General features: G+C 46.1%; 3 protein-coding genes across 4 annotated transcripts; 1 reads left to right on the top strand and 2 right to left on the bottom strand.

Moving 5' to 3' along the window:
* Window positions 1–1,731: 1,731 nt before the first annotated feature.
* On the bottom strand, window positions 1,732–4,435 carry rnaseh1 (ribonuclease H1). Of its 2 annotated transcripts, none has more exons than XM_079345339.1 (8): window positions 3,967–4,435; window positions 3,519–3,646; window positions 3,159–3,350; window positions 2,673–2,772; window positions 2,511–2,565; window positions 2,303–2,387; window positions 2,061–2,185; window positions 1,732–1,969 (listed from the first exon to the last, which is right to left on the bottom strand). In XM_079345339.1, the coding sequence occupies exons 1-8, from the start codon at window positions 4,092–4,094 to the stop codon at window positions 1,853–1,855; spliced, it is 930 nt and encodes a 309-aa protein (XP_079201465.1). In that variant the 5' UTR covers window positions 4,095–4,435; the 3' UTR covers window positions 1,732–1,852. The 2 variants fall into 2 exon arrangements, with proteins under 2 accessions (XP_079201465.1, XP_079201464.1); XM_079345338.1 differs by having other exon boundaries at window positions 3,510–3,646; window positions 3,967–4,381.
* A 51-nt stretch (window positions 4,436–4,486) lies between these two features.
* Window positions 4,487–9,360, top strand: rps7 (ribosomal protein S7). Its single transcript, XM_079345397.1, has 7 exons — window positions 4,487–4,567; window positions 5,233–5,318; window positions 5,810–5,881; window positions 6,232–6,375; window positions 7,282–7,346; window positions 8,704–8,854; window positions 9,247–9,360. Exons 2-7 carry the CDS (start codon window positions 5,244–5,246, stop codon window positions 9,322–9,324), a joined length of 585 nt encoding a protein of 194 aa, XP_079201523.1. The 5' UTR covers window positions 4,487–4,567; window positions 5,233–5,243; the 3' UTR covers window positions 9,325–9,360.
* Window positions 9,361–9,759: 399 nt separating this feature from the next.
* Window positions 9,760–14,979, bottom strand: ipcef1 (interaction protein for cytohesin exchange factors 1). Its single transcript, XM_079345315.1, has 9 exons — window positions 13,714–14,979; window positions 12,880–13,040; window positions 12,674–12,747; window positions 11,750–11,821; window positions 11,362–11,417; window positions 11,034–11,128; window positions 10,732–10,951; window positions 10,442–10,617; window positions 9,760–10,330 (listed from the first exon to the last, which is right to left on the bottom strand). Exons 2-9 carry the CDS (start codon window positions 13,036–13,038, stop codon window positions 10,169–10,171), a joined length of 1,014 nt encoding a protein of 337 aa, XP_079201441.1. The 5' UTR covers window positions 13,039–13,040; window positions 13,714–14,979; the 3' UTR covers window positions 9,760–10,168.
* Between the last annotated feature and the right edge of the window lie 2,590 nt (window positions 14,980–17,569).

Raw genomic sequence — 17,569 nt, 5'->3', positions numbered from 1 at the left:
GTTCATCCTGATTCTGTGTCTCCGTCCTCCCGTTGTCTCCTGACTGTCTGACTTTCATCACTTGTGTGTTTTTAAACAGACGCTGCATCTCCTCCCCCTTTTTCAGCCTTCCTCACTTCTCAGGGAAAACTACGGAGATGAAAATGTGCCAAAACAGATGAACTTGTGAATTTGTGGAGTACAGACGAGGGAGGAACAGGAGAGTGGATTAAATGCAGAGAGACATCTGTAGTGAAGGATGTCTTCTTCTTCGAAAAACCTTTCAGTCAAAATCCCCTCTCCAAATATCACGTCACTATTTAAGTGCAATCAGTCTTTCATATTTTAAACGAGTTTACGTCTATCTGCATTTAAAAACTGAAAGAGATTGAAGCCAATAAATATTTAAAGCAACGTTTGCATCCATGGAAGGCAAAGTTACACAATTTCTCTCAACACTGAGTCTTCACTATGCTATGACAGCTTCTTACTGTATGTATAATAGACCTACTGTTCATGTTTCACTCTGTTGACATGTTTCACAACAGGAAGTTCCTTCATAAAGGGATCATTTCATTCTCACACTGTGTGGGATGAAATCTCTGTTTGAACTTTTATGTGTCTTCATAGTTTAAACTCTCCATGTGCATTTTAATTTGATATCATTTTTTTGTTGTTGGGCTAAAGCCAAAATACATGAACTCCAGCATGTGTTCAAACTTCTCAAAGTGAATCATTAAGCGTATAAAAAGAAAATGAAAATGATACAAATGTTCTGTTCAACTTTATTTTGACCCTGCTGAGCCTCAAACATCAGGAGCGACGCATCACATCCTGGACACTCTGTTCACCACCGTCCCATCAGGCACTGGGCTGATGGGAGGGTCACACTGACCATCCGTACGGTGCACAGAAGGAGAGAGCTGAGGAGGAGCTGTGTGACATTGAGAGCGTGCTGCCGACAAAAATCCCTCCACTGTCTGAAACACTTTTAATCAGGACGCGTCGTTCTACAATTCCTCGATTAAAATCTAAAACTCTCTGAAAAGTTTTTTTTTTTTTTTTAAATCAAGGAGCAGAGAAGTGTTGAAAAGCACTTAGATGTTTAAAGTTCACAAAATGAAATGTGAACCAGTAAAACCAGCCGGCACGATGAAACACTTAATGCATATCAGACAATCCCTTTACTTTAGCACCTTTAATGATAATCACATTGATCGTGTGTGGACACTTCCCATTCGGCAGAGGAGCGAATATGAGAGCGAGGAAGTACCCCATGGACCCTCCCTTTCCTGTCACCTACATCACTATATACCGACACACCCAGTGCCTCCAGCGTCCCTCATGGAAGAGAAGACATATCCACAACTAAATAACATGCAAGCAACGTCTCCTACAACTTCAATACATTTCTATATTTTTTTAAAATCTTTTCTGCTGCTTTTGTTTTACATTTATTTATCGAGGGTTTGGCTTCACTTCTTCTGCTCCTGAACAGATCAGAGTCACAATGTTGAGAACTCCAAACTCCATTTATTGATTTATTTTAATATACATTTTATTTAGTTTTTCATGAAACTCCATTTATTTATGTTTCCTTCATGATTATTTGTCTAAAGCTCATGCAAGTGCGTGCGAGCTGTGTTTGGGGAATCCTTGATAATTAAAGAGGGAAACACCATGTGTCCCTTCGTCTCCTCTCCTGTCAGTGTTTATCTGGTTCCGCTCCAAATACAAGAATTTCGTTTGAGGCAGAAATGTAAAAACTTTATTTACAGCAACAAAAAACAAACAAAATGCACAAAAACATTTCTTCAAAGGCAAAAAAATAAAATAAAATAAAGACTCAGACTTAAAGCTGCAGCAGATCTCTTTAAAAGTCGTCGTCTGAGTCTTCAAACTTCTCCTCTAAAGGCTTCGCTGCTCCTTCCCTCGACAGTCGGTCCGCCTCCTCGTTGCCTCTGTAGCCGGCGTGACCCGGGATGTGCAACTGGAGGAAGAGGAGGAGGAGGAGGACAACGCTTCAGAACAGCTTATAGGGAGGTGTGGAGGTGACTGCACAGAGGCGTGTCGATATTTACCCAGACGACCTCCAGCTCTGCGTTCAGTCTGTCCAGCTTCACAAAGTCGTCTTTGTTGGTGATCGGACCTCCAGACTTCAGCCTCCAGCCGTTCAGCTTCCAGTTCTTCACCCAGCTGGTCACACCTGCACACACACACACACACACACCTCTCTTCACTCGTCTTTCTGATGGACGCTGGGATTCAAAAAGCCGCACACACTGGAGAGGAGGTTCATGACGTGACGCTCTTCAGGACTCACCGTTGATGGTGAACTTGCTGTCTGTGTAGAGAACCAGCTTCTTGATGTTCATCTCTTTGGCTTGTTTGAGCGCTTTGTAGGCCGCCTGGTTCAAAACGACACGCAAACAGGAAACAGTTCCTTCGTTAGACATGATAAGAGACTCGTGCTCGTGGTTCTGCACGGACTAACTGGAACCCTGCAGGTGCACGTAAAGCGAGGCGCTCACCTGTAATTCAGCGCGCTGGTTGGTTTGCCTTCCATGTAGACGCTCTGCAACATTTCTGCAGGAAAGCAGCGTCACATGTGACACACGAGCGGGCGTTCAAATGTTCTTTAATCATGACAGAGTTCAGACGTGTGTCAGAGTGGCGTGTGTGCGTTTTCTCACAGTGGACTGTTGTGGCCCCAGTAGACCCCGATGCCGGCTCGGGCGCCCTTCTTTCCGTTACCCGAACAACAACCGTCGGTGTAAACAACCACAGCATCACCTGCGGAGGCAAACAGAACACGGGCATCAGAATTCATTCATCCATTCACACACCGCTGAAGAAGCAGTGGGAGCAACTCGGGGGGGGGGGGGGGGGGGGGGTTAAGTGTCCCGGACATGTTGCTGCACAACTGAGCTGGGAATTGAACCCTTGACCTTCCGGTTGAGAGACGAGTATTTATTACTCGACGTTGCAGAACAGTTTTTACATTTCACTGCAAATCTTTCAATCTTTACTGATTTAAACTTATTCTAAATCACACTATTAAAAATGCCTTTATTTAAATTCTAGTTTGATAAATAACTTATTAAACTAAGCAAAAGCTCAGTGTTCAAATCTACAGTTCACATTTATCTAAGATCCACAAACATGTCCGACCATCTTACCCATATATGTGAATCCGTCCGAGCTTCCTGAAGACGAACTTTCCGACGGTTTGACTCGTTTGGGGCAGGACTCTGCTCCTCCTCCTCCTTCTGTTTTGGAGTGAGCTCTCTTCTTACCCAGCGGGATGTACTCCAGAGGCTCGGGGCCTCTTTTTGGAAGCAGATTGATGGTCGACTCTGCAACGTCAGACACTGAAATACAAGTTTTTATTTCAGCGCTGCAAACAACAAATCAACGTACTTTATAGTCAGCACAGTGACGCGCGTCTTAACCGCCGGACTTTGTTTCTACAGTTCTGTAAAGTCAAACATATGTGTTCCTCACAGATCTCCACAACAAGAAGAGTTTACCTGGCTGACCTTTTGTCACCTCTGGAGCTGCAAGTGAAGGTTCAATTCCCCTGATGAACAACCAGGCATCTTTCTCTGATGCAAACTTCTTAAAAGAAGCTGACGGAAACTTGTCCACTTGGCTCTTACATTCATCCCTGAAAAAGCAAAGTGAAAACACAAAATAATAATAATTAATACAAGCATATCTGACCAGGACACTGTTATTGAATGTATGGATAAAATATTTATAGTTGTGTTTTCTCCAAGCCGATATAAAGTGTTGACTTGTGTTATCACAAAACTATCTTATAATATTCCCTGTCTGGTTTTCTATGCTGAGAAACATGAAGAAGAAGTTCAATCATTAAATATCTGAATGGAGTTTCGCGTGCACCTCCAATAAGCTACAACCGGCTGCAGCGCTATTTGAGGAGTTTTCTAACAATGTGATGAGCTTAATTTAAAGCCCTCTCACCATGAACTGTAGACTCCTGGTTTGAATCCTTTCTTCACTGCGTAGAAAAACTTTCCTTTGGCCATGTCGTCCACGGCGCTGCAGACGCTCCTGCGGGCTAATCTGAACACACCGGTCAGCCTGAACATCACCGTGAGGAGGAGGATGAGGGGGCTCTTGTTGCCATGGTAACTAAAAAAAGGTCATGAAGTAGGACTGCTTAAAAGGAGTAGTTTGCAATAACCTCCCTGGTTAAAACCGGCTGCGGGGCACAGCTGCACGGCATCCGTGATAATTACGTAATTACGTAAGCAGCGCGTAGTTTCCGCTCTCTATAATTACAAAACTAAGTCCTTTGTTACCATGACAACGTGTCAATCCCTGCTGCTGTCTTTAAACGTATCTTTGTGACCTTAAAGTTTCAAAGTCAAAAAAATAACAACGCAGAAAAAAATTCGACGTGACAAGCACATCCACCTTCACACAGCAGCATTCTCGCGATGTTTTATCCCCAACAACCCAACTCGCCTTAACTCTCGCGATAGCAACTTCCACGCGCTCTGATTGGATTAATACAACTCTCGCGATGTTCCGGCCTCTTCCTTGGCCGTCGTTGACTGAGGTTAGTCGTGCGATTTTCCCCAGGACTGTCTTTTTGGTGTTTAAATGTGTCTTAATGCCGTTTTACTTTGGTTTTTCCGACCCGTTTGGCTTCGTACATGACTGATGCGTTAGATTATGCGTGTTGTAAGAGCGGATGGCTGGTTTATATATATTAAAACAAAGCGTAAAGTAAAGCAGCTCCGGTGAATGGCTGTCCTGTAACAGGGAGCAGTTAGCAGGCCTAGCATGTGTTCAGGCAGCAGACACAGGAGAGATAATAGAAGAAGAAGAAGGCTGACTTTAAAACTAAAATATATGCTTGATTAAGTCGCTTAATGTGGATAAAATAATGTTTAAGCTTTATCTCCCTCTGGGGCTAAATAATAGCTCAACTGTCAGCCTGCTAGGTGGCTTCGGCTAGCTCACTTAGCGCTGACTTCTCCAACATTAGAGACGTGATGAGTGTCTTTATTGTTTCTGCAGGTTTGAGTGTGTTTAACTAAGTGTTGACTGACTCATATTCACCCTTAACTGCTTAGTAAGTTTAAAATCCATGTGAGTTAGCCTCGTGTTAGCCTTTAGCTTAGTGCTGCTCAATGATACATCCTCATGTGTGTGAAGAGATGCCTGGTGTGTTTGTGTGTACATGTGTGACTTAAATGTGTGTTGATTTTGTCTTTGCAGAGACACAGGCCATGTTCAGTACCAGCGCCAAAATAGTGAAGCCGAATGGCGAAAAGCCAGACGAGTTTGAGTCTGGGATCTCCCAGGTAAGATCTTCACATCCTGTGGTTTTCAACTTGCATTGAAATGTGTGTTATTAAGGCTGAGACTGATAGTCACTAAAATGCAAGTTGTTCAAGGTTCAGTCAAGAGTCTGAGAGTCAATCAGAAACATCATGTGTGTAAGAAAGAAAGCTTTTATTGTCCTGCACAATGGAACTAAAAATATTTAACCTTAATTGGTACTTCATGTGATTTTTGTAAAATGAAAGATTAGAGATGAAGGAAGTGGAGGGAGGATTCATTGGACCACATGTGATGTGGGGTTGGTTCATGTTGGAGTTCTCACTCTGAGCTAGAAGCAACACTAGTCGTAAAGATTCTTTTATCAGCATCACGTGGTCACTCCTAATGTCGTCAAACATGTTGAGTATTGGTACGTTATAATGTTGTCTTCCACTGACTTATGAGGCGGGAACCTGACCAATCACACGAGGAGAACAGAGAAGATGTGAAAATGTGTCTCGTGTCCCTGCAGGCTCTGCTCGAGCTGGAGATGAACTCCGATCTGAAGGCTCAGCTGAGAGAGCTGAACATCACAGCAGCAAAGGTAAGGTGTCTCGTCTCACCTGTCTCGTGGTGTGAAAATGTTTGATCTGCTGACGTGGTCATCCAGCGAGGTTGCTCTCCTGGCTCTGTCCTGGTGGCGTATGGGAGCGTAGCCTTGATTGGGGCTGAGACGTACATTCCCGTTCCACGACGTCGCACACTAAGCTGCGTCCCCGGCTGCTGGTCGGCCGGCGAGGACGAGGCGTCCTGCATATTCCTACATCCTCCCAGAGTCCCTCTGGGGCCGTGACTGGGGGGCCAAACCATGCAGTGCACAAACTTTACCTCCAGTCTTTTTAAATATCTGTGACTGTTTTTTCCTGTCCTCTGACGTCTGGGTCTCGTCTGCAGGAGATCGAGGTCGGTGGCAGCAGGAAAGCCATCATCATCTTCGTTCCCGTTCCTCAGCTGAAGTCCTTCCAGAAGATTCAGGTGCGTCTGGTGAGGGAGCTGGAGAAGAAGTTCAGCGGGAAGCACGTGGTCTTCATCGCACAGGTGAGCTCAAGCTTCTCGGGCGTTCTTTGAGCGCTCCGCCGCGCTCGTGTTTGAGGAGAAAAATGAAGGAGCAGTGACCTTTTTTAGTTTAAACTCAGAGTGATGACTGCTCCGTCTCCAGAGTGTGAAACAGGATGAAAACGTCAACCAATCAGAGCGCTGGATTCCTCAGTGATCTGCAGCTCTTTGTGTCATCGTTACCCGTGTCGAGTCCGAGCGTGTTTCACACACGGAGCAGCACCAGCTGAATGGAGCCAGAACGTTCTGGATGCAGATGCAGTACGGATAAATCACGTGTCATTATGTTTAAACTATAATTCAGGGCACAAAGCATCTAAATATCAGATTTTAAAACCACTCCACTGTTCTTTAGTTTGCATTTTAAGTCAAAAAGTTGCTGATTAATTTTTTATTTTTGCACGTTCGCTCTTGTAAAATCTTTTTATGCAGCGTTCAGATTTTATTGTTTCCCAAACTTGAGGTCCGTGTCAGACGACATGCAAGAATCTTTTCCTGAAGGATCGGAGGTGAAACGACTCCTCCGTCTGTGTTTTCATTGTTTTTGTTACCCGGGTCCCGACGTGGTCATCCAGCGAGGTTGCTCTCCTGGCTCTGTCCTGGTGGCGTATGGGAGCGTAGCCTTGATTGGGGCTGAGACGTACATTCCCGTTCCACGACGTCGCACACTAAGCTGCGTCCCCCGGCTGCTGGTCGGCCGGCGAGGACGAGGCGTCCTGCATATTCCTACATCCTCCCAGAGTCCCTCTGGGGCTGTGACTGGGGGGCCAAACCATGCAGTGCACATTTACTTCACTGAACAGTTTAAAGTTTGATGCATGAAGAGAAGTTGTGGACTGTTTCTGATCCAGTTCAGACTCTAACTCATCGTCTCCGTTTGGTTTTCAGAGGAGAATTCTGCCCAAGCCCACCAGGAAAAGCCGCACGAAGAATAAGCAGAAGCGTCCCAGGAGGTGAGTGGGTTAAATCCTGTCCGACATCGAGAGGGGGGAGGAGCCTGTGTGGCGTGATCGTACGTTTGTCAGAGACCCTCTTCTTCCTCACATGGACTCTTGGGTTGTGTGAATCTGATTTTATGAGGTCTCGTCGTTGATCTGTTTGTCGGCCGTGTCGAGGAAACGATCAGGACGTGACTCCACGCGCTCAGACGGCTCGCGTTAAAGAGTCACTACAGAAGTTCTGTGACGCCCTGAAAGTTGAAGCTGCAGTTTAAAATGATTCTCCTCAAACTCTCCTTCAAAGTGTGAAATGTTTGATCTGCTGACGTGGTCATCCAGCGAGGTTGCTCTCCTGGCTCTGTCCTGGTGGCGTATGGGAGCGTAGCCTTGATTGGGGCTGAGACGTACATTCCCGTTCCACGACGTCGCACACTAAGCTGCGTCCCCGGCTGCTGGTCGGCCGGCGAGGACGAGGCGTCCTGCATATTCCTACATCCTCCCAGAGTCCCTCTGGGGCCGTGACTGGGGGGCTAAACCATGCAGTGCACAAACTTGAATTTCCCTCGGGATCAATAAAGTATCTATCTAACTGAGTGAATAAATGTTTTATGCACCCGTCTGGATTTTAACAGAATCAGAAAAGTTTATATTTGATACAACAGGAATGTTTGTAAATGTTGATCTAAAGAGCAGCTTCATTTGGATCAAACTTCACTTGACTTAAATCAAACAGACTTCTTCCTCCGCCAACGATTTAAAATATCTGAATGAGTGAAAGAGCTCGCACTGTTGTAACATTAAACTCCCATATTCAATGTAGTCGATAAATCTGCAGGGTGAAAAATACCTGTGGCCTAGTGGTTACTTTGAGTGTACAGAGGCTGCGGCCCGGTTTCACACCCGACCTCTGACTCGTTTCTCACGCTGTTGTGTTTGACCGTCCGATGTCCTGATGCTAAAATAAAGACGGTAAAACCTGAGAAATCCTTGTAGCCGCGCCGATCGAAATGAGCGTCGTAGCTTCTCCTCGAGGTTTAAAAATCAGCAGCTTCCCTTCTAGATTAAAGACGCCGAACTAGCTCCAGTCTGGATCGCTGCAGGTTCATCATCTGTCGGCTCTTCTCCAATCACTGAGGAGTCGTCAGATCTCAGCTTAGTGTTTGTTTTTGTTCAGTGGAGAAGAGCTCGACTGATTCATCCACCGGCCGGTAATATCTGCAGATGTCAGCGTGTCACATGACTTATGGTGTCGGCTGATTTAAAGTGTTTTTGTTTTTAACTGTGAAAATAAATTCCTCATAAATCCTCAGACGTGATGAATCAGATCTGTCAGGTCCAGTTCTATATTAACATTTCCTCTCTCCGCCTCCAGCCGCACTCTGACCGCGGTCCACGACGCCATCCTGGAGGACCTGGTGTACCCGAGCGAGATCGTGGGCAAGAGGATCCGAGTGAAACTGGACAGCAGCCGGCTCATCAAGGTCCATCTGGACAAGGCACAGCAGAACAACGTGGAACACAAAGTGAGCGTCTCGTCTCGTGGTGTGAAATGTTTGATCTGCTGACGTGGTCATCCAGCGAGGTTGCTCTCCTGGCTCTGTCCTGGTGGCGTATGGGAGCGTAGCCTTGATTGGGGCTGAGACGTACATTCCCGTTCCACGACGTCGCACACTAAGCTGCGTCCCCGGCTGCTGGTCGGCCGGCGAGGACGAGGCGTCCTGCATATTCCTACATCCTCCCAGAGTCCCTCTGGGGCCGTGACTGGGGGGCTAAACCATGCAGTGCACAAACTGTCACCTGTGATTTTTAATGGGCTGATGATGAATGTGGACACAGAAAATAAGCACACACACGACCTTTGACCCCTTGAACCGGCTGCATTAAAAGCTAATATCTGTCTCCTTTGTTTTCCCAGGTGGAAACTTTCTCTGGTGTCTACAAGAAGCTCACAGGCAAAGACGTCGTGTTTGAATTCCCAGAATTCCAGCTGTAAATGCAGATGACAAAATAAATTTGTTTACTGTTATAACGCTGCTTTTTTCTGCTTTATTTATTTATTCTGATCCACAACAAGTCAAATCAGGAAGGAGGCGAGTTGACATGTTTCCTGGTCTTGATGTGTTCAGTCTTCAGGCGGTGATTCCCAAACTTTTCTCCTTGCGTTTTTAAATCGGCTGACTCGGACTCGCCATCATCATGAGCAGAAAATGAAGGAATCATTTCTGATCTTCAGATTTGAACGCTTCATATTAACCGACTGTTTGACAGTGAGCGTGTTCACGCTGCTGTAGCGCGGCTGGCTCAGGAGGTGAAGACACCGTTACATCCTGGTCACACGAGAGAATCCTACTGAGCATGTGCAGAGTGAGGTCATCACTCCAGCTTGTTTCTTTTTGGAGGACTTGAATGTGATGGTTTACACTGAAACATTAGCTTAGCACAAGATGCTAAAAAAAAATTATATTGTGAAAAACTCAAATTCTTCATCCAATCAAAATGGAGATGAAAATAAAATAATCCTTTTAATCATCAAAAAAAAATACAGTAAAGTAGAAAATTAAATTATATAAAAATGTAAAAAGTTTAAAAGACGTGAGTCTGTGTATAAACTTTAAAAACATTCACCCTCTGCACATTGTGCCAGGCTGTAAACATGTCTGCTGTAAAAACAGGCTTTTTGAATGGGTGTGTATGTGACTTACTGTGCTGCTGCAGCCAGCCTCTAGTGGACACTCCAGGTACTGCAGGATGTTACACATAGGCGCTGGACCCTTTTAATCAGAGGTAAGCGATTTGTGTTTTAATGTGAAAGGACGATCTGAGTCACTGAGAGGTGTTCAGGAGGTCTGTTGCTCCGCGGCGCCCCCTGCTGCCTGGTTTCTTCGCCTGATCTCCTGCAGTAAGATGGCGTTGGAGAGCCTCCACGTTCTGTAGGTAGGTGGCGTTAGAGCCGGGTCAGTCAGGATCTGCTCCACCGCCAGCAGCTCCAACTGTTTCGCCTGAAGGACAAACGGAGGAGGTTATCACAGGTCCTCGCCGCCTGCCGCCTTGGATCACGTGGCGTGCAACGCTAACCACCAGGCCAATGACGCCAACGTGCACTGAGTCACCTTTAACGTGCTCCTGAGGATCCTGAGCCGGTGAAGCTCTTCATTGACTTTGTCGTTCTTACATCGTCTGACAAACGACGCTCTGAAGTCCCTCTGATCGAACCGTCCAATCAGAGACAAGCTGGCCGCCTTCAGGTGGACGTAAAGGTTCTCCATCTCATCTGGAGCCGGCTCGTCTGAAAAGAAAGAAGAGGTCACGTCACTTTTTCTAAACACTTTTCAATTCAATTCAAGTTTTACAATAATGCCAGGGTCAAAGGTCATTTTTCCCGCCAAGCTCAGGTGTTCACCTTGGGCCGCAGCCTCCTCGACACTTTGTCCTCGCACCAGAGGGAGGGACGCCCCCGTGCTGTCTCCATCCGGCCCGGTGAGATCTAACCAGGACAGACGCTGCTCCGAGCCCGCCGAGGCTTTTCTTCTTCTTCTGTTTCTGCACAAACCTGCCGCCTCGGAGGTACTTCTTCTTCTGTGGTCTCTCTGCAGGTCGTCGAGGAGAGGAGGCGGCGGAGGCTGTGAGGAGAGGAAACACTTCACAGGCCGCGCAGAGGGGTCGCAATAAAACATCGCCTTCGAGATGAGTGTTCACACTCACGTGTTCAGACTGTGCCACTTGTTGTTCGGGCTGCGGAGAACAGGAAGTGCACGCAACCTCATCACAGTCCTGATCGCTGCTTTCGCTGTAGCACTCTATACACACACACACACACACACACACACACACACACACACACACACACACACACACACACACACACACACACACACACACACACACACACACACACACACACACACACACACACACACACACACACACACACACACACACACACACACACACACACACAGAGAGAGAACAACTTACAGACAGTTTGCAGACTAAGTGAAGATTTTCAGAATAAGAGCACGAGGACTCTGACCTTCAGCGAAGATGACGTCACACGGCTCGGCCGCCTCCGACAGTTTACTGATCCACCTTCAGCACAAAAAGACAAACACACTTATCAGTTCACACCATCACAGAACAAAACCAGAGAAGAAGAGGAAGTCTACATCTGTACCACACGAAGCATCGATAACGATCGAAACAGCCTGAGCTCAACTTCCAATCAGCTCTTTATATTTCATATCAGTTTAGTCCTTTTTAATTCATTTAATTTAGTTTTCTTTAATTCATTTTATAGTCATTTGATGTCTATGTTTTATTTTAATTAGCATTTAAATGATTTTAGTTTTTATTGATTGAATTTCCTTGCCTCATTTTATTTTGTATTTTGTTATGGTTCTCGTCAAAGATTCATCACTCGCCTGTTCATGTCGAGGAAGCTCTCTGCAGCGATGAAGATGTTCACCACCAGAGGATGACTCGCTGTTATGGCGCTGAAACACAACACAGAGGCGTCAAACATAAACCCCAAACGCCCCCGTGTTCAGGCGGCCTCGGTTAGCATGGTGTTAGCTACGACGCTGCCAGGCTAGTGGCAACACCGAAACTACCACATGACCTCTAATGACCCGACAACACAAGTCCAAATATTCAAACATTAAACAAACTTTAGCATTGATTATACACTGACAGTATATCTTGTTTCACAATGCAGGAGAAAGGGCATCTCTGTCTCCACCTCGCCTGTCCGACAGCGACCACATGTTCTACTTTATTTTGGTTGCTATGGTTTCCTGTGTCTTCCTGTTTGTGATCCATCTCTCTAACAGTTCACAGATATTCTGTTTCGGGCCGGAGAACGTTCCAGTCTACTTTGTCTTTTAGTTTCTTCTTCTCAGTGTTCCCGATCGTTTTCTTTACATCGTGTTGGCTCTCTCTCTCTCTCTCTCTCCCTCTCTCTCCATCTCTCTCTCTCCCTCCCCCTCTCTCTCTCTCTCTCTCTCTCTCTCTCTCTCACTCCCTCTCTGTCTGTCTCTCTCACTCCCTCCCTCTCTCTCTCTCCCTCTCTCTCTCTCTCTCTCTCCCTCCCTCTCTCTCTCCTCTCTCTCTCTCTCTCTCTCTCTCTCTCCATCTCTCTCTCTCTCTCTCTCACTCCCTCCCTCTCTCTCTCTCTCTCTGTCTCTCTCTCTCTCTCTCTGTCTGTCTCTCTCCCTCTCTCTCTCTCTCTCTCTCTCTCTCTCTCTCTCTCTCCCTCCCTCTCTCCCTCCCTCTCTCTCTCTCGCTCTCTCCCTCTCTCTCCCCCCCCCCATCACTACATGCAGCACAGAGACACAGACACGTCTTACTGTTTCTTCCTGCACTGTTTGGCCTGTTCGACGGTGAAGCCACAGAGGTTGATGAATCCGTCTGCTTTCTCCGCCTGCAGAAGAAAAAAACAAACATCAACAGACTCTGTGAACCTGGCACAAAAAAAAAATCAACCAAGTCTGATTAGTTATTGTCCCCATGAGCCATGATTGACAGGTGGATGAGACATTAAAAAAAACCTCACCATCTGGTCTTTGTACCAGTACAGAGAACTCTTCTTCAGGACAAACCAGTATCTCTTCCATCTGCTCCCCAGGAAGCTGCGGCCCTCTCTCCTGCGGTGAAGCCAGCCCTCGCAGTCCAACACGCCGAGATCCTTCACAGAAACCTGCCGCCGATTCATCCCTGCTGCCAGCGACCCACAGACACAGCTGCATGAGAACAATACAAGGCACAGGTGCACGCAGTTCGAGGAAACCTGTCCAATTAGAGCGGGTACACTCCACATACCTGCTAAGCTAGGTGGCTAGTTTATTTTTGTGTGTTTGCACACCTATTTAATGAGACAGGTGTGTGTGTGTGTGTGTGTCTGGACCAGAATGCTGCAGGTTGTTCAGGAGTTTTTAAATACTTCAAAATTGTGCTTTTGTCTTCTTTTTGTGTTGCTAAAAGCTGATGTTGCTAATATCTGGTGTTATTAAGAAGACATGATCGGTCACAGTTCAGGCCACCTCTGCATCAGTCAGTGTCCCAGTTCAGCAACCACAGTCAAAGGGGTCTAAAAAACGCCCCTGCAAATCAGCAAAACAGAACAAACCACCGAAGACGAAATGAGTTTGAAGTGCAACATAAACAATATTTAAAACATTTGAACTGATCTACCACCTCCAGAGTCAACAGGAAAAGAACGCCTTTCTACCTCCATGTGAACTGTAACATTACACTTTTTGGTCTCAGTTTCACATCTTTTAAACGGCGTTACAGTCTGCCTGCGATGTACGACTCACACTAAAGCAACTGGTTTTTGTTTTTTTAGAGAAAGAACAAAGACAAGTTTTAAAGAGGTCTCCTTCCTTACCTGCAGTGTGAACGTCCGGCACGCCGTTTTCTCTTTCCACTCAGCAGAGGAGGAACTTGAGTCTCTCTCTGTGTGTGTGGGTTTATACATAAGCCCATCAACAGACCACAAAGTGAAAATCACACTCGCACATACGAACAAATACCCACACCATACTTCCTGTTTCACATCTTCTTTGACCCGTCTGCTCGGAGACGCTGCGACTCTTAACTTCCCCCTGTGTCTCTGTAGATATGAAACATTTGTGCAGCCGCTTCAGTTCAACAGACATCTTGATCCAACACCAAGTTTCATGTGAAGCTAACAGAGACGTCTGGATTCAGTGGATTTGACTCCTCATCTTAGCTGCCTCTAAAAGATTCAAAGTAAACAGCAGCTTCACACGACTGAAAACATAGACGGTCATTTTCAGCACGTTGTAAAGAAAGAATTCTTTCACCGGTGGAAGTGTTATTTACTTTATTTTTATTAAAGTGAAAGAACAGAAATACGATTTAAAACAATATTTGGTGAGAGCACCCTTTGCCTTCGAAACAGCATCAATTCTTCGAAGCACCACAGTTCTTTAAAGGACTCAGGAATGTTTTTTTCCAAACATCTCGGAGAACTAACCACGGATCTACTGTGGATGTCGGCTGGTCTCTTCATGTAACCCCAGACTCACTATAATAATGCTGAGGTCAGGCCACACCATCACTTCCAGGACTCCTTAACCTTCTGCTGCAGAATACATTTGGGACCTATCAGACACCTCCCTGATGATGATGATGATGATTAATGCATGATGGATAAGGATATTGGTATTTATCAACATTGAGGACATCATTAATTCAAAAAAAATCCCCAACTCCATCTGCAGAAATGCAGCCCCAAACTTTCAAGGACCACTCAGTGTCCACAAGATGGCGCCATTGTCCTGCTAATATCTGAAAAGCCAGTCCCTCTGTGCTCTAAGTGAAACGTGTTTCTGAGCTTTGGTCCAATTATAACATGAATCAAGCAGCAGAGGAGGTTTGAGGCCCTGTAAAAAACAGCTCTCTCAGAACGCTCCGTTTTGGTGTGTGTGTCTCTTTAAATGCAGTGAGTCAGTCGTTGATATGTCCCCCCTTAAGGAGACTTCACATTGTATTACTTTACCACAGGGGGGCGCCAGAATCCACAAACTTAAAGCTCCTCACAGCAGGTCTGAATCAGATATTCGAGCCAGAAGTTGTTCTGGGCAGGATTTAGAAATGTGTAACATTTGTTGATGAATTCATGCAAAAAGGTTTGTAATATTTATAAGACTGCACAGGGCTAACTGTTTGACCCGCAGGAGATCCAGAAAAAGAGGCTCTCGGTCCGGTATCCAAGTAAAGCGAAGACGTGCTGCGGCGCACGGGGGCTCCGTCGTCTTCGGTTGCCGGGACCACGCTCGGTTCCTGCGCCAGATTCCTCTCCTCGATGTGTGCGCCAGCGTGTCCTCGCTGCCGCCTGCCCGCACTTCAACAACTGTCCTGGACCCTTCACAGTGCTGGAGCCATGATCAGGGGTTTTCATCGCCATCGCCTACTTCCGTGTTTATGCCGGCTTTTCCAGCGTGGACCAGCTGGAGCTCACGTGACCGCTGGATGTGCCTTCGTCCAATCCCGCTGCGCAACACGGACACTACCTCCGAGACACCAATCCACGTCGGCCTATTGAATGCTCGTTCAATTGCGAACAAGTCTCATTCACTAAACGATCTTTTTACAAGAGAAAACCTGGATATTATGTGTCTTTCAGAGACATGGCAGAGAGAGGAAGAGTTCATTCATTTAAATGATCTCTGTCCACCTGGCTGCTCTGGCTGTCGGGAAGCCCCGCCCCTATCGCCGTGGTGGTGGCCTGGCCATTGTGCACAGGGAGGTCCAGAAATGCAAACTGATCCAGTCCCAAGATTTCTCTTCGTTTGAATCACAGATGGTTAAGATGGGTTCCTCATCCCCTTTTTACTGTGTGTTGATCTACCGTCCTCCTGGCCCTGCCGCTGTCTTCTTAAAGGATTTTAGTGACTTCTTGTCCTCTATTATAAAGCTGGACTCTGTTTTAATCCTTGGGGATTTTAACCTTCATGTTGATGACAGCTCGTCTTCCCCTGCAATGGAACTTCTAACATTGACTGAAACTTTTAATTTTGAGCAGCATGTTTCTGAGCCCACTCACCAAAAAGGCCATATTTTAGACTTAGTTTTTACGCTTGGCCTAGACATTTTAAACCTGTCTGTAAATGATGTTCATTTGAGTGATCATAGTCTTGTTCTGTTTGATCTGCACTTTTGTCCTGAGCCCAAGCCTTCAACAGTCAGGTCTCAGAGGCGTGTTATCACTGCTAATACTGCAGATAGTTTCTCTCATTTATTTGATCCTGTCTTGGTCATGAACTGTCTCGATGTGGATGATCTCACTCACTGTTTTAACAATCACTGTGTAGAAATTCTGAACCAGGTGGCTCCTGTTAAAACAAACTCCTCTACCAGGGAAAAAGCTCGCCCGTGGACTAATGAAGACATCCTAAATCTAAAGAGACTATGTCGAAAGACTGAACGCCTGTGGAAATCCACTAACCTTGAGGTGCACAGGCTCTACCTCAGGGACCTTGTGTCCTCATACAATGTGATGGTCGAAAATGCCAGATCTAAGTATATCCATCAACTGGTAGCACTAAATAAGAAAAACCCCAAAGTGTTATTTGAAAAGATAAACTCACTTGTATGTCCTGCTGCCCCAGTTACTCCCGTGTTTTGTGAAGCTGACAGCAATGCCTTTTTGAGATTCTTCACAAACAAGATAAAGATGATCATGGACAACATCCCGCCCCCTCTTCGTGTTACCCCTGCTGTTTCTGAGCCTGTCTCCAGCTTGTGGTCCTTGTTTAGGACTGTGACGGTTGCTGATATTTCAGCAGTGGTGTCTAAGATGAAGCCCTCCTCTTGCTCATCTGACGTCCTTCCCTGTAGGCTTTTTAAAAAAGTGTTTGGGGAAATCGGCCCGTGTGTGACCAAAATGGTTAACCTGTCTTTGTCCACTGGTGTGTTTCCTACTGCATTCAAACATGCCATAGTGGAGCCATTACTAAAAAAAGCAGGCCTAGACCAAACAGATCTTAATAGCTTTAGGCCTATTTCTAAGCTCCCTTTCATGTCAAAGATCCTTGAGAAGGTGGTCTGTAACCAGTTGACCCTTTTCCTGGATCAAAGCAGCATCCATGAACCGCTTCAGTCCGGTTTCCGTAACAAACACTCCACGGAAACGGCCTTACTGAAAGTGTCCAGCGACATTATGATGGCTGCTGACTCTGGAAAGTCCACGGTCCTGGTTCTCTTGGACCTGTCCGCAGCCTTCGACACTGTAGACCATCAGATTCTGCTGAGAAGACTGAGGTATCAAGTTGGACTGTCGGGTTCAGTTCTAAAATGGTTCTCTTCTTATCTAGCTGGACGAAGCTTCAGTGTAGCAGCCAACCAAATAAGGTCGGAGTCTGCGGACCTGCTGTGTGGAGTGCCTCAAGGTTCTGTCTTGGGTCCTGTCTTGTTTTTGCTGTATTTGATCCCTCTAGGAAAGATCATACGAAGGTTCGATGATGTTTCTTTCCACCTATTTGCTGACGATATCCAGCTGTACTGCTCTTTTAAGCCGTCCGAGATCCAGAAGCTGAGCTCCCTACGTCATTGTCTGATGGAAATCAAACAATGGCTCAGCAAAAATTCTCTGCAGCTCAATGCAGAGAAAACAGAAACATTGATTCTCGCCCCTGATGACTCAATTCCAGGGATTAAGCAGTTCTTGGGGGACCTAGGCCAGTCCGTGAAGCCTAGTCTTAGAAACCTGGGAGTTA

The sequence above is a fragment of the Symphodus melops genome (assembly GCF_947650265.1).
Source record: "Symphodus melops genome assembly, chromosome: 1".
In the NCBI taxonomy this organism is placed as follows: domain Eukaryota; kingdom Metazoa; phylum Chordata; class Actinopteri; order Labriformes; family Labridae; genus Symphodus; species Symphodus melops.
The sequence above is the reverse complement of the archived record's forward strand: the minus strand, read 5'-3'. Positions and strand labels throughout refer to the sequence as shown.

Coding starts and splice junctions, on each gene's coding strand:
- rnaseh1 (XM_079345338.1), bottom strand. CDS start 4,094: ATGTTCAGGCTGACCGGTGTGTTCAGATTAGCCCGCAGGAGCGTCTGC. Junction 3,351..3,509: donor GGTGACAAAAGGTCAGCCAG/GTAAACTCTTCT, acceptor CTTGTATTTCAG/TGTCTGACGTTGCAGAGTCG. Junction 2,566..2,672: donor TGGGGCCACAACAGTCCACT/GTGAGAAAACGC, acceptor GCTTTCCTGCAG/AAATGTTGCAGAGCGTCTAC.
- ipcef1 (XM_079345315.1), bottom strand. CDS start 13,038: ATGAATCGGCGGCAGGTTTCTGTGAAGGATCTCGGCGTGTTGGACTGC. Junction 11,418..11,749: donor AGCTTCCTCGACATGAACAG/GCGAGTGATGAA, acceptor TTTGTGCTGAAG/GTGGATCAGTAAACTGTCGG. Junction 10,618..10,731: donor CGAGGAGGCTGCGGCCCAAG/GTGAACACCTGA, acceptor CTTTCTTTTCAG/ACGAGCCGGCTCCAGATGAG.
- rps7 (XM_079345397.1), top strand. CDS start 5,244: ATGTTCAGTACCAGCGCCAAAATAGTGAAGCCGAATGGCGAAAAGCCA. Junction 5,319..5,809: donor TTGAGTCTGGGATCTCCCAG/GTAAGATCTTCA, acceptor GTGTCCCTGCAG/GCTCTGCTCGAGCTGGAGAT. Junction 5,882..6,231: donor TGAACATCACAGCAGCAAAG/GTAAGGTGTCTC, acceptor TCTCGTCTGCAG/GAGATCGAGGTCGGTGGCAG.